Source organism: Plenodomus lingam (assembly GCF_022343315.1).
Source record: "Plenodomus lingam strain CAN1 chromosome Unknown contig_17, whole genome shotgun sequence".
NCBI classification, from domain to species: Eukaryota; Fungi; Ascomycota; class Dothideomycetes; order Pleosporales; family Leptosphaeriaceae; genus Plenodomus; species Plenodomus lingam.
In genome coordinates this window covers 1,205,021-1,226,249 of record NW_027093934.1, presented here as the reverse complement: position 1 = coordinate 1,226,249, position 21,229 = coordinate 1,205,021, and the positions used below count along the sequence as shown (strand labels likewise).

General features: G+C 45.0%; 8 protein-coding genes across 8 annotated transcripts; 6 read left to right on the top strand and 2 right to left on the bottom strand.

Annotated features, from left to right (window-relative positions):
- Nucleotides 1–168: 168 nt before the first annotated feature.
- IAQ61_003424 (uncharacterized protein) lies at nucleotides 169–2,070 on the top strand (the record flags this gene model as incomplete). Its single annotated transcript, XM_066095964.1, has 2 exons — nucleotides 169–508; nucleotides 785–2,070. The coding sequence occupies 2 exons, from the start codon at nucleotides 169–171 to the stop codon at nucleotides 2,068–2,070; spliced, it is 1,626 nt and encodes a 541-aa protein (XP_065954209.1).
- Nucleotides 2,071–2,608: 538 nt separating this feature from the next.
- IAQ61_003423 (uncharacterized protein) lies at nucleotides 2,609–3,541 on the top strand (the record flags this gene model as incomplete). The annotated part of the gene is made up of 1 exon (XM_003845038.1): nucleotides 2,609–3,541. The coding sequence occupies one exon, from the start codon at nucleotides 2,609–2,611 to the stop codon at nucleotides 3,539–3,541; it is 933 nt and encodes a 310-aa protein (XP_003845086.1).
- A 90-nt stretch (nucleotides 3,542–3,631) lies between these two features.
- Nucleotides 3,632–4,553, bottom strand: IAQ61_003422 (uncharacterized protein; the record flags this gene model as incomplete). Its single annotated transcript, XM_066095963.1, has 2 exons — nucleotides 3,632–3,838; nucleotides 3,912–4,553. 2 exons carry the CDS (start codon nucleotides 4,551–4,553, stop codon nucleotides 3,632–3,634), a joined length of 849 nt encoding a protein of 282 aa, XP_065954208.1.
- A 1,507-nt stretch (nucleotides 4,554–6,060) lies between these two features.
- On the bottom strand, nucleotides 6,061–7,969 carry IAQ61_003421 (uncharacterized protein; the record flags this gene model as incomplete). The annotated part of the gene is made up of 6 exons (XM_003845036.1): nucleotides 6,061–6,550; nucleotides 6,607–7,082; nucleotides 7,154–7,177; nucleotides 7,266–7,401; nucleotides 7,451–7,735; nucleotides 7,791–7,969. The coding sequence occupies 6 exons, from the start codon at nucleotides 7,967–7,969 to the stop codon at nucleotides 6,061–6,063; spliced, it is 1,590 nt and encodes a 529-aa protein (XP_003845084.1).
- A 359-nt stretch (nucleotides 7,970–8,328) lies between these two features.
- IAQ61_003420 (uncharacterized protein) lies at nucleotides 8,329–9,459 on the top strand (the record flags this gene model as incomplete). The annotated part of the gene is made up of 1 exon (XM_003845035.1): nucleotides 8,329–9,459. The coding sequence occupies one exon, from the start codon at nucleotides 8,329–8,331 to the stop codon at nucleotides 9,457–9,459; it is 1,131 nt and encodes a 376-aa protein (XP_003845083.1).
- An 8,135-nt stretch (nucleotides 9,460–17,594) lies between these two features.
- Nucleotides 17,595–18,086, top strand: IAQ61_003419 (uncharacterized protein; the record flags this gene model as incomplete). The annotated part of the gene is made up of 1 exon (XM_003845034.2): nucleotides 17,595–18,086. One exon carries the CDS (start codon nucleotides 17,595–17,597, stop codon nucleotides 18,084–18,086), a length of 492 nt encoding a protein of 163 aa, XP_003845082.2.
- A 572-nt stretch (nucleotides 18,087–18,658) lies between these two features.
- On the top strand, nucleotides 18,659–18,949 carry IAQ61_003418 (uncharacterized protein; the record flags this gene model as incomplete). The annotated part of the gene is made up of 1 exon (XM_003845033.2): nucleotides 18,659–18,949. One exon carries the CDS (start codon nucleotides 18,659–18,661, stop codon nucleotides 18,947–18,949), a length of 291 nt encoding a protein of 96 aa, XP_003845081.2.
- A 62-nt stretch (nucleotides 18,950–19,011) lies between these two features.
- Nucleotides 19,012–21,189, top strand: IAQ61_003417 (uncharacterized protein; the record flags this gene model as incomplete). The annotated part of the gene is made up of 4 exons (XM_003845032.2): nucleotides 19,012–19,146; nucleotides 19,200–19,778; nucleotides 19,828–20,017; nucleotides 20,066–21,189. 4 exons carry the CDS (start codon nucleotides 19,012–19,014, stop codon nucleotides 21,187–21,189), a joined length of 2,028 nt encoding a protein of 675 aa, XP_003845080.2.
- Between the last annotated feature and the right edge of the window lie 40 nt (nucleotides 21,190–21,229).

The window sequence follows — 21,229 nt, the reverse complement described above, 5'->3', positions numbered from 1 at the left end:
CTGTTTTTATGGGAGACTTCCACCGATGTAAAAGAAGTAACGCCGAGGCAGATTAAGGCCCCCCAAGAAGATGCTGCGCCTTGTTGAAGTCCCGAGATACAAGATGGTGACTCTAACCTCCCGACATCGCACATCCAGAAAGCAGGCGCAAGAAAAAAACACTTCACGATGAGCAATCGTCCACCACCTCTACCACCTCGACCAAACAATGGCCACACTGCGTCGCAACAGCGCCCTTCACCCAGCAGTGCTAAAGTCCGAAATCCTACTGCCTCCCGCTTCCATAGGCCTGCCAGGCCGCCGACAAACATCCCGGCTTCGCAGGCCAGCGAGTACATCTACCACGACAAATGTACAGGCCGTACCGCCAGCTCCATTTTCTGGTTCAGAAGTAGTGTCGCGCCCAACTTCCTTGTCTGCGCTACTTGCTTCGAGAATCACATCCGTTACACGCCCCTAGCTGCGTCGTTCACTGGCAAGCTGGAAACGCTTGCAGAGAATGGAGTCTGTATGTTCGATGAACCCCGCGTTCGGGATACCCTGTGGCCGCCAAGTAAGCGAACAAACAATTTAGCTAGAATTCACGCGTATATGATAGCGCGCAGCAATTTACCGCGGTGTAGAGGGATGGCTGGCTTGAACGGTGCCGAGGCTCGAGCGGTCGGTATGAAATGGTACACATTCGGGCAGGAAGCAATACCCCATTTCCTTGCCTGTCAAGCATGTGTAGAAGAACATGTCGTGGATACAAGATTCCAGAATATGTTTGTTCCCAAAGCGACAGTGCAGGGTGATGCGGATCAATGGGCCTGCGATCTCATCATGCCGTACGTCCAGCGTCTCGTCAGCTGGGCATCTCAATCCGGAGACTGGTCTACCATGTTGGAAGGCATTAAACGCCGACTGTCTATTCCTCCATGTCCATCCCATAGCCCTGCCAAAGCCAAAACTAGGACGTGGCACCGTCCCACAGCCTGGCCGCACGCATCAGTCTGCGACCAGTGCTATCTCGATCATGTGGCGTTGACAGTCATCGACGAAGAGTTCAGTCCACAGCCGGTACCTCCCGGCGCAGGCGAGACCGAATGGACTTGTGACCTGGCAAGTCTAGCAGCTCAAGAGGTCTGCGATATAGCAGTGGCCCGCAAAGACACCGCTCTTGTCCACCGATTCTTCAATGTCCTCACGACACACCCACCTTGCACGCCCCATGGTATCGTTGGGGGCAAGTGGTATACCTTGAAAGGCGGATGTCCGAATTTCGAAATCTGCGCAATCTGCTACACTGGAATCATCGAAATATATTATCTGGATGACGAATTCGAGTGCCGGACTGGCATTCAACCAGAAACGATGTGGGCATGTGACTTTTGTATCGGCATGCCTCGAGCCATTTCGTATCTGCAAAAGTTTGCAGAAACGCTCGTGTTGCCACGCTTTGACATCTTCACCTCGTATGTTCGTCGCACAGCCCATATCACGCCATGCCAGGGCAAGGCTCGTGTGAGGAACGCGGCATGGTGGAAACTCAATGGTACCGAAAACTTCGCTGTTTGCGAAGATTGCTATGAGAATGTGGTTCGTGATACAAACTGCAGCGACTTGTTTACCATGGTTGGAGTCGTTGAGGGGGGAGTATTGTGCTGCTTGTACTCTGCCAACATGCGGCGACGCTACAATACTCTCTGTGCTTCCAGTTCACCCAGCACACGCGCTGACTTTGTGGCATATGCAAACCATCGTCAATCTGTCTACGCACAAACTGTGCCTATGATAGAGCGCTATTATAACGAAGCACAAATCAAGCTGTTGCAGCAAAAGATGCACAATTCGACCAGCTCGTTCTATCAGACGCTGGATAGGAATGTTGGAAACTCAGTCATTGAATTTGGGCCAGTCAGCACGTACAAGACGGTGTGGGAAAGCTCGGCGACAGGGAATCGATATAATACGGCGTTTGGAATCGATGCGGAGAATTATGCGGCAAAGGGTAGGGCGGCTGCACAGGGTGTTCATAATGACACAGCTCGGATTAGAATGCTGGAGAGCGCTTGGAGAGAGGTAGAGTAGAGGGTTTGAGCTGAAAGTTGTCTTGCCATGGATGGATAGGTACCGGTGCGTCCGAGTAGTTTGAGATATTTTACCGCCCCAAAGCAATATGTTATGATCACAGTACATTCCAGGTCAAGAATTTGAGCAGCGTAACATCTCGTTGCAAGTGTAGTGTAGAAAGTACAACCAGCAAATGGGATGTCTTCAGTTGGAGAAGAGTCCTTCGCACTGAACCTGTCGAGGGACTTTCCCTACGTACTACGGGAAGAATCTACCTACCATCGATTCATTTGCGGAGAATGGACGACTACTAGGGACATTAATTAACAGAAGTTAATATAGCTCATGCTCCGTGTCCAAAGAAGCCTGGACTCCCAGCAACTACGCAAATCGTGCTGAAAACTACGCGCAAAAGCTACACTACGCTTCCCCAGACCCGGAAGTGAAGCTAGATTGCCGTGCCATTCTAGTCAGGCGTGATTTGAATCCCCTGGTATATAAAAGATGTTTCGTAGCAAAGTTTAGGAATCTGGGGAACCGTTCCACTTTTGCCACAATGCTCAAATCCGGTCTACTCTTCGTCCTTGCAGCAGCAGCGAGTGCGCAGCTGACTTCGAAGCTTACAGAGATTACAGACTTCGGGCCAAATCCTCGCAATGTCTCCATGTATATTTATGTGCCGGCCAACCTCCCTCCGAATCCACCAATCTTGGTGGCGCCACATTGGTGCCATGGGACAGCGCAGAATGTGTTTGAATACCGGCCGTGGGCCTCGCTGGGTGATGAATACGGATTCATCTCCATTTACCCGAACACATCCAACTCGGATCAATGCTGGGACGTTAGCAGCAAAGAGTCTCTGACCCACAACGGTGGTGGAGATGCGTTGGGCATCGTATCTATGGTTCAATGGACGCTGGAGAAGTATCAGGCCGACGAGGATCGTGTGTTTGTCACTGGAACGAGCTCTGGGGCCATGATGACCAATGTTTTGATTGGCAGCTACCCCGATGTCTTTGCAGCGGGAAGTGCGTGGGCAGGTGTCGCTTTTGGGTGCTTTGCAGGAGACGGGTACGGGGTATGGAGCGATGCATGTGCAACTGGCAAGATTATCAAGACAGGGCAAGAGTGGGCAGATCTTGTGAGGAGTGCATATCCTGGATACGATGGATTCCGTCCCAAGTTGCAGGTCCTGCATGGGTCACGCGACAATGTGCTATATCCGCAAAATCTGCAAGAAGAGATCAAGCAATGGACCAGTGTGTTTGGTGTCAGCGAGACGCCAACACAGATTACCAATGATACGCCCATTGCCGGATGGACGCGGTCGAGATACGGAGACCAGTTTGAGGCTTATGAGGCAGCTGGGATCGATCATGATATCCCCACCAACGACAGGACGGTCGGCGTGGTGGTTGATTTTTTTGATTTGACGTGTCGAGGTGAAAAGTGCTTCTCGAGGGCATCGAAGAAGACTGTGGGATATTAGAGAGATGCAGAGGCCCAGGTGTTTTAGATCAGGTACATCTGTTTGAGAGCACGCGCAGGGCCGACTGACTTGTGGAGTGGTCTCTGATGATTACTCAACTTCGATATACTCTAGACGTTGGGCACGAGAAGTGGAGTGCAGGTGGAGTGAATGGGGTTCTATCGCAGTCGGAAAAAGAAGACGGGGGGGCGGCATGATGACGTCATCTGCAGACAGCGTGGCAATATTGAATCCCTGCCTCCAAGCCCCCAAGCCTCCAAGCCTCCAACAACCACCCCCAAACACCCCATCAATGTGCTTTATGACTACGACCATGACCGTGTTCATGCACATGCACATGCACATACTCATGCTCATCGGTGTCCTCTACGCGCGGCCATTCTGCCCAGTATCCATCGTCCCACATGTCTGATAATTTCTCCTCTGTCGCCTCCCCATCCAGCTCCTCATCATTCATCACCTTCTCCCATTTCTTCATCTCAGCACCGCTCAGCAGGCAAGCGTCCAGCTTTGCCGTCAAACCTTTCACGTCAAGCTTCTCGCCGATGAACACCATTTCCTGTCTTCGATCACCCCAAGGCCCATCAAAGTCGTTCTTGATAGCTTTCAGCGTCTCTTCATTAGCGCCCCAGTCATCTTCAGATACACAGCAAAACCAGGGCATTTCAGATCCCAACGTCAGCATCGCACCGGCTGTGCTCCACGACCCCATCTGAAAGGGTCGTGTCGCGAGCCAGAAGATGCCTTTGCTACGATGAAGTCCACTGAAGTAGGGGTTTGCTTTCTTGTTGGCCAGTATCTGTGCATCGTCGAGAGGGGCAGTCGCGTCATCTTCACTGACTCTATCAGAATCATCCCCAGATGCACTTTGATGGTCTGATTCAGAACCTGGCTCAGTGCCATCGTCATCATCATCGTCATCATCGTCATCATCGTCATCATTGTTGTCGTCGTCTTCAGCTTCATCTTGTAGTAGGATGAAGTTGCCCTCAATGAGCCGATACAGCTTCATGGGATCGAAAGGCCGTCGTGCACGGTACACAAAGCTTCCGATGCCATATCTAGACACACCAATCAGCCAAAGTTGACGGCTCTTCGTGGAATTCGTGGACAAGTCTTACTCAAGAGTCTCCGGTTTGGGTGCAACACGCTTTTTACCATTGACATCGAGGACAGTCATTTCATGAATGCTTCGCAGCCAGCCGGGGCTCGTCACAGCTTCTGCAAAGTCGAAGACCCCAGTGTTGAGCATTTCACGCACATTGACCTTGGAGTATTTGGCCTCGATGATCTTAGCAGTTGGGTTGAGCGTCTTCACGTACGCTCTGACCCGGCCCACGGTCTTTGCATCTGCCCTGTCGATTTTATTGATAATGATCACATTGGCGAACTCGATCTGATCAGCAAACAGGTCTGAGATGGTTCTCTGATCCTCGTCGGGAACTTCCTCTTTGCCAAATCGATCTTGCAGAAATTCTGCAGTGTCAAATTCGGAGAAGAATCGGAAAGCATCGACCACAGTGACCATTGTGTCGACGGCCGCAATGGACTTGAGACCTCCAAGCTTTGCACTAGAACCAGTGTTAACCAGACGTGTCTTCGAATAGGATCCAAGGGTACTTACACCTTTGCAAACACTTCTCTCTCCTCAGTCTCCATGCCCTCGGCGTCAATCATGGCTTCCGTCAACTCGGTTGTAAACGTCTCGGCCACCTGTTGTGGTTCGCTAATACCCGAACTCTCAATGATGACATGATCGAAACCTTCGTTGCTCCAGGCGAGGCGAGCCAGCTCTACAAGAAGGTCGCTGCGAAGTGTGCAACAGATGCAACCGTTTTCCATCTGGATCAACTTTTCCCTGACGCGGATCTCCCCGGTAGTACTATTCTTCCCACCGGAGCGACTGATGATGTTTGCGTCCACGTTTACCGACGCCATGTCATTCACGATGACGGCGATCCGAAGGCCATGATCTGGAGACTGGAGTATGTGCCTGAGCAACGTCGTCTTGCCGCTTCCCTACGATGTTCAGTCTCTGTTTCACTGATCTCTAGACCACGATACATACCAGGAAGCCTGACAATATTGTCACGGGGATCGGCTTCTGTGCTTTGCTCTCACCAGTCGGTTTCATCCTGGAAGTCCCAGTCTTTCTCTTCTTCGCGGGTGACATGATGAATTCTTTCCTGTACAGCCTTGTGTGGAAAAAGAACGATCGTGAGGATTCCAAGGTAACAGACAGAAGGATATTTTGGTGTCCTATGTGTTAGCATTGCATCTGTGCACTTGTCCAATTGAGCACCTCGATGGGCACGCTACATCATCACAAAACCCTCGGATATGATTCGCCAGGCATGCAAGCGATGGACAGTGAGTACTCTTTGCCAGTTTTTTCTGTTTCGTACTGTTTTGAATTGGTTTTATTGTCAACAGTATCTTATCTTATCTTTGGTTGGACGAGAAAGCTCGATGGCCCCGATTCCCCTCGTGATGCACCTCAGCATCCCACCACGGCCGGACTACTCCCACTGCTTCAGGTATGCCTCTGCCTCTGCAGATGCATCTCTCACAACCTGGGCGTGTTTTTCACTGCGTGGAATAAACCTTACCTGGAACGGTTCGGGCTGGTATACCATGGTTTCGTAGAAGGCAGTGTTTGCCAAGTCGACTTTGTTTCCTTCAGCGTCGAGTCCTGGTTCGATGGAGAAAGCCCACAGTATCTGCGCCATTGTCCGCCATACAGTGCGCTCGGCAAGATGCATGCCAGCGCAGATTCGTCGCCCAGCACCAAACGCGTAGTGGTCGCGTTTCTCGTAATCCGAGCTGGCAGCATACTCTACTGACAGCTTGGGGTGGTTGAGGTAACGGTCAGGATTGTAGGTCTCCGGGTCTGGGTAATAGGTACGATGCAGTGCATACACTGGGACAAAGATGGTTGCATTTTTGGGAATCAGCATACCATCGTACCAGTTATCTTCCTTTGCACAGTAGGGGACACCTGTAGGGACACTATCGAAGATGCCGTTAGAGTGAGTAGATGGACAAGGGTGTCGGCATGTACTCACACTGGTTTGTAGCGAAGGCCCTCCTTAATGATGCAGTTGATATACGGCAGGCTGTCAAAGTCAGACCACCGCGGCATGCGCTCTGTACCACACACGCGGTCGAGTTCTCTTCTGGCCTTCTCCTGGAACTCTGGATACTGGGCCAGCAATAGGAAATTAATCAAGGCCGTGGTCGCCGTGTTCTCAGAGGCGGCCTGATGGCCACTGCCCAGGAGGCCCGCGTTTAGCATGCTATGAGACAGGGGCACATCAGGCTGCACAGACCCATCCAATACTCTGTCGATCAGCGAGTCGCGCATGTCGCCATCATCGCGCCTCTTCGCGACTAATTTCCGGGCCTTCTCGAACGTCGCCGTATTCCGGCGGTACGTCTCGGCGCCAACCCGTTTCGAGGGAACCCAGCGGTCAGGGATGTACTTGAGAAACGGGAATTGTGCGACGGGAAGGTACGAGCCGGGCGCGATAGCCCTGGTAAGCTGGAACAAGTGGAAGAAATACGGTCAGTGTGACTGGTGACATGACTGTCATGGCCTCTCGGTCGACTTACTATATCCGTGGTGGTGCTCATGTCCTGTCAGGCTGTTAGCACGTGACCACGACAGACAACTTCCAATACTGAATGTTCAATCCAGCCTCAGGCAAAGCCAAGTCCAACTCACAGTCGCGAAAAAGCTGCTCCAGGACGGGGCCCGGAAGCCGTAGATGATGATGCTGGCAATCGACAGAGACGCTCGTAACACGCTCGAACGGAAGTCCTCTGGTCGCTCCAGGATCTCGGCCATCAGACGATTGATCCTGGTTCGCGTTAACCCCCGTTTCCTCACATGACATTCACGTGACTCACTCGGCTTCCTGGATCTTGGCGAGCTTCCCGTCCAAATGTTTTGCCGAGAAGGTCTGTGCCATGATCTTTCTGATGGCCCTCCATTCTGGGCCCGAGTGCATTAACGCAACGTGCTCGTTCTGCACCGCCAGATCCCACTGTTCATCCGCCGGCCTATCTGCATAACATGCGCTCTTCTTGTTGATCAGCTCATGGACAGCACGCGGATCGTTCAAAACAATAATGGTGGACACGCCGACTTTCAAGGAGACAATGGGACCATAGCGATCGCTCCATTCCTTGAATCTGGCAAGCATGAGTGTTAAATGGCCGTGACAGTAGAGAGCATGACTGTACGAACTTGAAAAATACCCGTCCTGATGCAAGTAAATGCGCGTTCCCCAGGATTGGGATTGTTGGCGGCCCGGGCGGTAGATGTCTCTCGCGTCGACCAAAGCGTAGGATTTTGAAGAAGAAATAGCTCGCCAATAAGAGGAGCACTAGCGACGACCAATGCGACTGCAACCACGAGGCAGCCATATCAACAAGGAAGTGTGCGAAGATGCAAATAAATGCAAAATAGTGAACGCGGCAGAGCTGGCGTACTGGCACTGTTTATACCTACCTAGCATTTGCCAGGCATCCCCTGCTGGTGCTTCGTGGATCGCGCCTTTTTGGGGCCACAATCGTAAGACGTGGCAAGAGTTTCCAGGAAGGGCTGAATCCCCGTCGAACCGCCGTTGCGCGCTTCGGAGCGACTACCTAGCAACTGCTAGACTCTTATCACGGGCCTATCGACACTGATATTGCGGCGTGGTTGACTATACCTTCTTGACAATATAGACCTGGCCATCCGCGAGCTGGCGAGCCGCTCATCCCACACCTTGCACCTTGCAAAGATGCTCTCCTTCCTTTCCAACCTCGTCCCCTTTTCGAAGAAGAAGATGGCCTCCTCGGCCAGCAAGAAGCCAACGGCAGACCATCGAGGCCAACTAGCTGCTCGTATTCACGGGCAAGAAATCAACGTTCCGGACCTCACCCTCATATATACCGGATGGAAAGTCAGACAACATCCCGATGTCGACAAGATGCGTGCAGAACTCGAAGCCTGGTTCACTGCCTATGTACCCACAGAGAAGCAACGTACAAGACAACGGAAAGTGGACAGCGCTCTTTGCTCCGGCCTTTTCTGGACGAATGTCAGCTCGGAAAACTACGCTATACTATGCTCCCTGATGGCGTGGTTCTTCTTCTGGGATGATGAGATGGATGACGGCGACGTTACCGAGCACAAGGACAAGGCACAAGCCTACTGCGATGATACCGTAGCCTTCATCAAGAGTTGCCTTCAGCCAGAGTATGGTGTCCAACCCCCCGCCCCCGGACGCTTACACAATTCCGGTGCCTATGTCGAAATCGGAAAAGCCATGCAAACTGGTCAGTCGCGGGAGGATCGAGACCGGTTCGCGGAGTCTATTCTCCAGTACATTGAGACTATCCGGGTGCAGCAAAATCAGCGTCTCACTGGCATAACATCCGTTGCCGATTACATAGAGCGTCGAGTTGTGTCCATTGCTTCAACACCTTGTCTGACCGTCCTGCCTTGGGCATATGGCCTTAGCATGCCTCAATGGATATGGGACCACGAAGCTACCAACCGCGTCTTGCGAGAGGTCGCCATGGGGGTCTTCCTAGGCAATGATATCATCTCTCTCAAGAAGGAGCTTCTCAACGACGAAGTCGACTCGATCGTCCCCGTGCTCGTCTACAATGAGAAAATCACGGCACAAGCGGCAGTAAACAAGGCAGTCGAACTTATGCGTAAATCATACGAGGACTTTGAGGCTGCAGCAAGCCGTCTGAGGGACGCTGTCAGCAACGAAACCCAACAAGTCAAGGACGATGTCAATGTTTGGATCGGTGCTGCTATGGATGTCTTGGTGGGCAATTATGTTTGGAGTGCGAATGCCCCACGGTATATTCCCAAGTCTGCTTTTACAAAGGGCTTTGCCTTCAAGTTGGTTCTGTGATTTGTTTCCCCCTTTTTTTTCCGTTTGTTCTATTTTGTGTGGATGTGGGAAAAGCATAGCGTTGCGGGTGGGGTACTTTCGTTTTTCGGTTCACACTGCCCATGTATGGAGCATGGAGACGTCTTTACGAATTTCTTTATTTTTATTTTCTTACATGCGTCCTAGGAGTAGTAATTGCTCTGAGTAGAGGCCATCGGTGTACGGGTCTTACAACAAAGTTCAATCGACTGGTCTGTCACACCGTGCGTACTCCAGATACTGTTTACTCACAGCTCGCTTGTTGGTGGACCATTTCCGACATGCGCGGTGCAGGCAGAGGGCGCAGTTCATATGACCATGGAATTAGCGCTGCGTGAACTTGTATTTAGCATAGGGTTAGGCTATACTAAGCTCTACTAGCTAGCTAAGCAAGGTTAACTAAATATTATACTATAAGATTTTATAATATATTCTAAACCTATTCTAAATATATTCTATACTAGTAATACTACAAGCTACTACTACTATACCTATTACTAATATATCCCTTATATCCTATGTAAGTAGATTAAAATATATTTAGAACATGTTCTTAATAGGTTATAGAAGCACTATTAATAGTACCTTACTCTTAGCTATATCCTAGATAATATTAGGGTATAGCCTATAGTTAGCCCTAATAAGGTAGTTAAGATAGAGAGTAGAGAGCACTACTACTATACTAAGATTAATAATAAGGGCACCTTATATAGAGTAAGAATAGGTTCTAAATATATTCTAAATAGGTTCTAATATTCTTAGGCTATTCTAGGTACTAGGGGCACTTTATATACCTATGCTAAAAAAGATTATAGGCTTAATATAGCCTACTATAAGGTTAGTAAGGTTAAGAAGACTAGCTAGCCCTCTATAATAGAGGTCTATAAGGTAAAGAGTAAATATATTATTAACCTATTCTTAACTTATTATACTAATATATATAGACTTCTATATAAAGGTTATATATAATTACTAGAATACTCCTTACTATAAGTTATTTAGAATATATTTAAAACTTATTACTAATATATTTTATAGAAGTTCTCTAAGCCTAGCTAGTAGCTACTATAGGCCCCTTTATAAATACTAATACCCTCCTAAATATAATTTAGAAAAAGACTTATACTAGCTATAATAGTAATAAAGTATAGCCTGCAAGAACCTATTAAAAACACGTTACTAACTTATTATAGCTTAACTTTATTACTATATTTACTCTACTAAGGATTTAAGGTTATTAGGTTCCTTATACTATCTATACTTATAATTATCCTAGCTATAGTAAGTTATTTATAATATATTATTAACCTATTCCTAATATATTTTAAGACTATTACTTTAATACTAGTATAGACCTTGCTAATTCCTACTAGAATACTACCTAGTTCTACTTGTAGTATACTTTTATAGAGCCTAGGGAGGATAGGGAGGATAGAGAAGATACTAGAGAGAGGGAGGGAGATAATAATAGTAATAAGTAGGAATATATTAAGAATATATTAAGAATAGGTTCTAATAAATAATATATAATAGTATATAACCTAAAAGGGTAGTAGTAATTACTAAAATAAACTCTCTACTCTTCTCTTTTTTTTTTCTATTTACTAAAAGTAAAGTACTATTTACTTTTATAGGGTCCTTTAATACTATATAACTTTTTCTTTTTACTTTTATAGGTATTATAAAGCTCTAGTAGTCCCTTAGATTAAAGAAGAATCTAGTATTTATAGGTGTCTAGCTATAATATATTATTAATATATTCTAAATATATTTTAAGAGACTAGACTTATATCTCCTTTTTACTACTTTTACTAAATATTATTTATAGTATAAAGGGGAGTAACTATTTGCTTCTCTTCTTTACTCTCTACTTCCTCTTTAGCCTCTACTCTAGCTACTACTTCTTATTATAGACTAGCTATCTTAGAGGGTTCTTAAACCTTAGAGGAGGCACTTAGTATAGTCTGCTCTACTAGTAGAGAATATATTATTAACGTGTTTAGAATATATTCTTAAGTATTTACTATTAAGCTCCTATAAAAGATCCTTACTTCTATAATACCTTATATTATAGTTCTACTATAGTTTACTAGGGCTATTTAAACCTTAGGATAATACCTCTTAAGGTAGTAGATAAGATTACCTCTATTAGAGAAGTAACGCTAAAATAGTTATTAATATATTATAAACATATTCTAACTTGCATATATATATACTTTATAAAGTTCCTATACCCCTAATCTAGCCTAAATAGCCTAGTAGAAAAGCTTGCTAGGAAATACTATACACCTATTATTTAGGTAGGATATTATAGGAGAGAATACCCTAGTATTAGATAGAAGTAACTTAAGCTTAATATATCGCTAGTATAAATCCTACCTAGTATTAGAACAAGTTTATAATATATTCCTAATATATTCTATTATATACTAACTTTAAAAGATCTTTATAGACTATATTAACTAGTTATATCTAATAATATTAGGAAAGATAGATAGTAAAATAGTATTAAACTCTTAAATATAAAAAGTTCTTATAGAGTGTAAGAAAAAAGAAGAAGAAAGAGAAGAAGAAAGAATATATATTTATCTACTTATATATACTTATATAATAGACTAGAATATATTAAGAACTAGTTAGGAACTAGTTACTATATTTATAGACTAACCCTACCTTATATAAAAAGTAGCTATCTCTTTCTTAAGTTTAAACTATACCTTTTATAATTTAAATAGTGCCTTTTTCTATATAAGTTCTTCCTTATCTACCTCTAGCTTTTCTTTTCTCTCCTTTAGAGCCTAATTACTAAAAAGAGCCTTTTATTATAAAGTTTATAGTTATAAACTAATAATAAGTTAGGAATATATTATAAACGTGTTTTACAAAGTATACCTTTAGGTTACTATTAGTAGAAGAGAAGAGCCTAGTAGTAGAGAAGATAGAAAAGGGGCTAGTAAACTTCTTTCTAATACTACTCTACTACTTGCCCTCTAGCTTTAGGCTTTTAAGCGTGCTCTTTTATTTCTTATTAGGACTAAGATATATCTAGTTAAGTTAGATATAGCAAGACTTGCTTTATTATTATCTAGAGTATTATTATTATTATAGGACGCGTTCTAAATATATTCTAAATATATTTTAATTAGTAAATATATATAATACTAGCGTAAGACTTACTTTCTCCCCTCTAAAGCTTTTTAAGGTACCTTTGCTTAAGCCTATTAGGAGTTCTATAGTTATAGCGTATTCTAAACTTGCTCTAGGCTTTAAACTCTTTTATATCCTATAGATCTATCTAGTGTGCACTATATAATATTACTTATATAATTCTAATAGGTTAAGAATAGGTTATAAACTTACTTCTAAGTAGCCTTAAGAATACTTATATACTTACTAGTTTTATATCCTTTCTAGCCTGCCTACTTAGCTATATTTAAATAAGATTCTAGTTTTTCCTATACCTCTTTTAATATTTTACTATAGTATTACACAATCCTAGTAGTAATTACTAGGTTTTTCTTATAGATTGCCTAGTTTTAGGTATCTTTAAAGGGTTTATATTCTAATTATATAAGAATAAGTTAGGAACACGTTTAGAATAGGTTTAGAATATGTTTACTTATATAAGAGGAGGTTAGTAAGCTAAAAGTATTCCTCTACTATTAATACCTGTAGTAATTTACTTAGATATAAAGAGGTAGTATTATCTAGCTCTCTTTTATATACTTTATAAATACTTCTTTATAGATATACTTAATAAAATCTTATATAAGATTAAAGTTGCTAGCACTAGTTACGCTTATAGGGATTAATTAACTAGAGATAGCGCCTAAGTCCTAGAAACAAGTTAGAAACACGTTATAAACAGGTTATAGTGCGCTATAAAACTTGCCTATTATCTACTTATTATATATATTAATAGTAGTCCTATAGAATCCCTATAAGTAAATATACCTCTATAACACTTATCTTTTTATAAGTACTTTACACTTCTAAAAGAAGTTAGTAATAGTAACTTAATATATCTTAGTTATATCCTTATCTATAATAATTTAGCTAAGTATAATAACTATAACGTGTTAGAAACGTGTTATAAACCTATTCTTAATACGTACGCTTCTTTTCCTATAGGTAGAAGATTACTATTAGAATCTCTACCTATACCCTATATAACCTCTTATATAATATATCTATCTAGAACGTGTCTTAATCTAATAGAATTAATACCTACTCTTTAAAAAGGTAAATAATTAAGTTACCTAAGCTTAATATAAAGATTTACTATATATACGCCTATAGTAACGTGTTAGTAACGTGTTCTAAACCTATTCTCTTATACTACGTATAGTTTTAGGATCCTAATACTTTATCCTCTACTTATAGTATACTCCTCTAAGGCTACTCTTAAATAGGAACTATAGAAGCTTTTTACACTTTATAATACATAAGATTTTATCTTTATTTATAAAGCTAATATATATTTCTTTAATAGAATAGAAACCTTTAAGTTAGAGATAGGTTTAAAGCTAGGTTAAGTTTAGGAACTAGGCTATAATAAGTTAAGAATATATTTATAATAGGTTGTAAATAACTTATATTATATAAGCTATAGAGTAAGTATAGGCTATAATACCTTTACTACTTCCTTAATATTACTATTAGATAGTGTTAAAAGAGGAGGAGATATATATATATATATACTAAAAGAAATAATAGTAAAAAAAGGTATTACTACTATATCTATTAGTATAATTACTTAGAAGGTAACTTTATATAGGATTTTAAATAGAGATCCTTGCCCTTATAGATAATTAACGCCTAGAATATATTAGGAATATATTAGGAATAGGTTGTAATATACCTACTATACTTCTTTATCTAGCTTAACTATAGCTTAACTACAGAATATAAAGCAGGACTACTAGAAAGATTTAATATCTCCCTAGTTAGAAGACCTTATAGATATATAGAGTCTACCTCTAGTAGTACCTAACTAAAATAATATTTTTTCCTAGTAGCAGATATTAGGCTATAGTTCTAATAGCTAATATATAGTTAAGCCTATTCTATAATTTACTAACTTATTATTAATATATTTTAAATTTATTTAAGTTTCCCTCCCTACCTAATTTACTATAGTCCTTATTACAGGATAATAAGATACCTAGTAGTCCTTATAAATCCTTAAAGAGAAGCGCTTAATAAGGCTATAATAATAGCTTCTTATTTATAGTTCTCTTTATAGAATTTTCTTAGGTACTATACTTTTTAAGGTTTAGATCTAATTATATAATACGTTATTAATAATATAATAAGAATATATTTATAACATGTTCTTAAGATACTTACACGCTTTTACCCTAGAGTATTAGTATTTATACTAGCTTGCTAGCTAGCTATTAAAGAATAGTAAAGTTATAGGCCTATTAAGATAGATAGACTAGCAGGAGTATTATACCTGCTAGAATTAGAATAATTTAAGAATATATTCTTAACGTGTTACTTATATAGCCTATATAAGCACCTCTTCTCTTATTAGGTAAGAGCTATCTTTATATTACTAAACTAGTATTATATACCTATACCCTTAGCTATATAATTAAGGGTATACTAGGAGAATAGCTATATACTTAATAATTACTAGTATAAGTAGTAGTTCTTAACTATTACTATAAGTAAGGTATATATTATACCCCTATAACGTGTTACTAACCTATTCTAAACTTGTTCTATTTACTTTTACTTACTTCCTTAACACTACTACTACTATCCTTTTCTAGCACTTTATATAGTTACCTAAATTTATCTCTAATATTACTATCTAGTTTAGATATATTATCTAGTACTACTATACTAAACTCTAGTATAGTATTTAGGAACACCTATATATTATTAAGAATAGGTTTAGAATATATTTAAAAAAGATAGTAATAAAAACTACGTTTACTTGCTTAAATTACCCTAATTTATACTTAACTATAGGCTAGTTTATATAACTATAAAAATTTGCCGCTGTGACATAGACTTGAACCTACAGGGATATTCTAACCACTCAGAGTAAAGCCCAAGTCGCCCGACGCTAAACCCATGGTCATATGACATGCCACCACGTGCAGGCATACCCAGCCCTAGTCCTGGTTCAAAGTTTCCCTAGTCCCAGTGTCCCGTAACCTAGAGTACTACTCTCCCGAAACTTCATCCCAACGAATTTCCCTTAACATACAGGGAGCGCAATAGAACGCTTGCCCGAACACCGGGTCCCGCAAAATGACTCTGCTCTCTCTCTCTTCCAGGCGCCAGCATTGTGACGTGAAGGGTTTGACACGACCCACTGGTCACAGCTTCGGCGCCGATGGATGCAGCGATACTGCATGGCTGCGCGCCTAGCAAGCCAGCGCCACCTAGTGGGAACTGGCCTCGGAAATGGCAACGACTCATCCTTTGCGCTTCAAAACTTTCTCTTCGCTAAGCAGTTTACAGATGTCCATTGCTGTTCTCGGTGCCATTGGATCCTAAGAAAGGCCCAAAACGGACCAGTGCTCCCGCCAAGGATGCAGGAAAAGTCCGAATCTTATCTTGACCAGGACAAATGCTATGTGATCCCAAGACAACGTAGCTGCATGAGGCAAGCAACTAGAAACTAATAAGGTAGTGACAGGAAACGGTACATTCTAGATGATCACGAGGGGGCACTGTAGTTGGGATTGCCAGTCAGTGCGACGGCACGGCTCGGGCGGGTGTCACTCGTTGAACCTAAGATGGTAGAAAATCGACCTCTACACCCCACACTACAGCTTTCCAGACTGCAACTAGATATTGATTCTCGACTCACATGTGATCTTCGCGTAGAGGGGATAGACTCGGCCTGGTCTGGCCCACTCCGGACAGATTACGTAGTCAATCAGAAGCCAGACTAATGTAAGGATGCTCCTAGAGGATGAGAGAAGGATTCACTTGCTTCGTATCATTCGCAGCCTCACAAACATTTTTCACGACAAACGCGCTTGCCGATCATATTTTACTAACACACTTGCGATATCGGAAGGATGCTGCGTTGTCATGGAACTTGCGTAGCCGCCAACATATGCCCGACGCAAGCGAAGTGACTGCACTGCCAACAAAGTAACCGCATGGCAAGGTGATCGACGATGAATTAATCATATGGCGGTCTGGAAAAAAAGATTAGGAAAATGTCACGCTGGTCTGCGGCGTGTAAACGGCACTAAAAAAAATCGCGTCCTCTTACATGTCTTGATTTCAAAATGTAGCCTGATGAGCTGACACCGCCAACTCTAGCGTGGAGAAAGGACATTGAATAAATCTACCTATGAGCAGCAGCTGAAGCTCATCGGTAAGTACAAATTGCACGGTTATCTCCCGCAGGCCCGAATCGATATCGAAACCTTATTGTGTACGCGCCCAAGGTCAGCACATCAGATTAGCGTTCGAAAGTGGGGGAGGAGGGGGGGGCGTCTCTGGGCTGGATGACGTCGATAGAAGAATGTATGTACCTAGTGGTACAATTCCCATGAAGCAACGTCGTAGTTAGCCGAAACAATTCTGTTCTGAAGTTGCTTCACCGGCGTAGCAGCCATGCTTTTTCCGATCTGGCCATGTGCTCTTCCAAACCATACGGGTTTCAGAGTCTCGCGTCGACTTGGCCAAATGAAACAACTCAGCGGAGGGCGGGGTCCGTCTCCGTCATTTTTCTGCCAGAGATCGCAGGCGATGAGGACAGTATACCATTTCACACGTGCATCGACCCATGTGCGCGGTGTATTGATCCGCGTCCGCTTCGGGTGTCGTTGGTCGGATTGTCGAGCATCGCCCAGAAGGCAGCCAAAGGCGAGGTATAATCTTAAAAAATGTTTGAGATGTTTGAGATTTTCGATAGGGCATCTCGATATGATTGTGGTTGACGGTCGATATAGTCTGCTGTGGTCGCATACATACATGAAGCATGTTCGCACCTGGTACATCTCATTCAGTCGTCAAACTCGTCAGGCTCGTTCTTTATTCAAGTACAAACTTCACTCTTCGTCAGACACCAACACCAGCGTCGCTTGCAAACTGCAACTCTCTTGTCCGAAAAGATGCTGACAAACCGCCGTTCGACCATGATGGTCCCACCGAACCGAATGCCCAGCTGGCACCCACAGTCCAAGTCCACGACACCTGATGTGCCTTCTCCACTAGTCACATCCGACAATGAACTTCCACAGAGCCGTGTGCCTTCGATACTCACTTCGACCACGTCCATGTTACCTGGTTATCGGATCCTGCGTCTCCTCGGAACAGTTCACGGCACAACAAACGCCGCGCGCAAGGATACCAAGTCTTTCATCAAGAACATCGCCAGTAGCTTTGGAAGTCATTGGGGCGAAGCGAAGAGTATTACATCGATCATATACCAAGCCCGCGACCAGGCCATTGACCGACTGGTCAAAGAAGCAATCGCGCATGGTGCAAATGCAGTCGTTGGCCTGGAGATTCGTGAAGCCGAGATTCTGGGGTGCGTTGTCGTGAGTGTGAGCGGGACAGCGTGTTGGGTTGAGAAAGACGGGGCATTGAAAAGAGATAGTGCGCAAGAGGCTGATCCTTTTCGATGACAAGTGTCTGGCGAAAGGTGTTGGCGGTAGGGTGGTGCCTGTGACAGTGCGATACCCATGTTTCCTCGTTACTTGATTCTTCTTGCGGCAGCGCTGCAGTCATCTCTCTTCACTCTGCCGTCATACCATGGGTGCTTTGGCGTGCCGTGGTCGAGAGATGACGATGCGGGCTGGTAGGTTTGCACTCGGGCGGACGCATGACTTGATTGTGCTTCTCATCCGCAGCGCTTATTTCCACTGGACCGTAGGGACCGTATCACGGCCGTTTCTCCCAGTCAGTGCGTATCAAACAAGTACCTATGTATTGTACAGTCTGTCCTGGGTTCCATTGCATCGGCGAAAGCGCCGAAACAGCTTAACTTGTTCGCCTCGGTACCGGTAAGTGTACCGTTCGTACCGGTATAGGTATGCTGCATGCAGAATTCATCCTCTGGTTAGCATCCTTGTAAACAAAAGCACGTCTCTGAAAGGAGGGCCGAAAGTGTGGATGTCGTTGAAAGTACACAGTCTTTGGGCATACTCACGGTACCGGTACCTGAGTCTGAAGATTTCAGACAAGCTTGGGCAAGTTCATGTGCAAACAATCGAACGGCGCCCTTGTTCTTCAGGAGAACAACGGTCCTTGGCCCGACGCCGTGAAAGTGATCGCCAGGAAGTACGTGTGGGACAAAGTTTCTCCGCCCAGAACGCCCGTCTTTCCTCCAATTGACGGCCCCGAACGCCACGCGCGCCCTCCCGTGACCGCCACATTCGGACAAGATCATGACGAGATGTGTGGAGATGGCGACTTGACCACATTGTGCCAAGATGTGGAGAAACCGGGGAAGATGCGAGGCAAATTAGACTCTGGCGACCGACTATAAATAATGTTGTGCAGTGTACATAGGATCGGTACCGGTAGCAATCGCTGATCCCATTGTACATTATGGGTTTCTTCAAGCAAGCGATCATCGCAGCCTGCGCTTCTTCAGCCCTCGCTGTCAATGTCGTTGTGCAATCGACTGGCGGTAATCTCACGGGCAAATACGGGCATCCATATGGCTATGGATTTCTGCACGAGGTACCTGTGCACTCCAGATCCAGTGATTCCTCATCACCCTAATCCTTTCTCAGGACATCAACAACTCTGGAGATGGCGGCATCTATGCTGAATTGATTCAAAACCGCGCATTTCAATCTAGTCCGCGGTTCAATGTTTCTACCAAACACTACTTTCCCATCAACAATGCCGATCTGAGCATCCAAATGCTTGACGAGCCACTATCCGAGGCTCTTCCTGCGTCAATGCGCGTTGCAGCCGCCAACAGCACCGGCAAGGTTGGCTTCAAGAACGACGGGTACTGGGGCATGGATGTTCGACAGCAAAAGTATACCGGCTCATTCTGGGTCAAGGGTGCATACAATGGATCGTTCACCGCATCTTTGGAGTCCAACCTGACCTCCGATGTTTTCGGTTCAGTCGAGGTACCATCCAAGTCGGTTGCGAACGAGTGGACGGAACACACTTTCGAGCTCGTACCTGAGAAGGATGCACCAAACTCCAACAACACGTTCTCAATTACTTTCGATCCCAAGAGTGCTCCATCGGCTGGCCTAGACTTCAATCTCATCAGCTTGTTCCCGCCAACGTACAAGAACCGCAAGAATGGACTGCGAGTCGACATCGCTGAGGCGCTTGCGGACATGAACCCCGTGAGTTGTAATCTTAGTCCATGTAATCATCACGTACTGACTCTCGAAGCACTTCCTTCGATTCCCAGGAGGCAATATGCTTGAAGGTCTGACAAACGACACGTACTGGGACTGGAAGGACACTCTGGGTCCCTTGAAAGACCGCCCAGGCTTCCAGGGCGTTTGGGGCTACCAGCAAACCCATGGTCTTGGTATTATGGAATATCTCGAGTGGGCAGAGGATATGAATCTGCAGATCGGTAAATCATCTCCTCCAAAAAAGTGATTGGTTAATAACGACCTTATAGTCCTCGGTGTCTGGGCTGGTCTTGCACTTGACGGTGGTGTCACGCCACAGGAGGATCTCCAGCCCTTCATTGACGATGCCCTCGCTGAGATTGAGTTTGTGGCTGGACCAGCTGACTCCACTTGGGGTGCTCGCCGCGCTGCGCTGGGCCACCCTGAGCCATTCGAGCTCAACTACGTCGAAGTCGGCAACGAGGACTGGCTCGCGGGCTTCCCCGGCGGCTGGGACTCTTACAAGGAGTACCGATTCCCGCTTTTCTATGAGGCAATCCGCGCAGCCTACCCCAACATCACAGTCATCTCTTCGGGCGCGACCAGCGACCCAGCTCCTGAGGGTGAAACCACAGGACCCAACCTTAAGGAGGGTATCAAGCTTCCCGCAGACGCGCTGGGTGACTATCACCCTTACCGTGAGCCAGACGAACTGGTCCAGGAATTCAACCGCTTTGACAACGACGTTGGCCACATTATTGGTGAAGTCGCTGCCACGCACGTCAATGGCGCCACGCCTCCTCGCTGGAACGGCCCGCTGTATAAGTACCCATGGTGGATTGGGGCTGTCGGTGAAGCAGTCAGTCTGATCGGGTACGAGCGCAACTCGGACCGAATCCCTGGTACCTTCTACGCGCCCGTTCTGAAGAACAATAACCGCTTCCAATGGCCCATTACGCTCATCCAATTCGACGCCGATCCGAAGCGCACCACAAAGGCAGTCACATGGTACTGCTGGTCACTCTTCGCGCATCACCCCATCACCCACACTCTTCCTACATCCTCTAACTCCTCTTACGGCCCAGTGTACTGGGGCGCGGGTCTGGATGAGCGCCGTAACAATGCCATGGTCTGGAAGGGCGCTGCGTACAATACAACGGATGGTGCTCCTGTACCGGTTTCCGTCCATTTCCAGGGCGTGACACCTGGTACCAAGGCAAACCTGACTGTCTTGACCAACGCGGATGGCGATCCTTACATGTACAACGACCCATTCACTGGCATCAATATTGTGAACACTACAATCAGCATGTTGGAGGCCGGCGCTTCCGGCGCTTTCGAGTTCAGCCTGCCACAGTTGAGTGTTGCTGTACTGGACACAGATGTCAGTGGTGCGGTACCTGGTGGCTACTAGATGGCGAGGGACTCAAGGAATAGAATAGGAATGCTCAAAT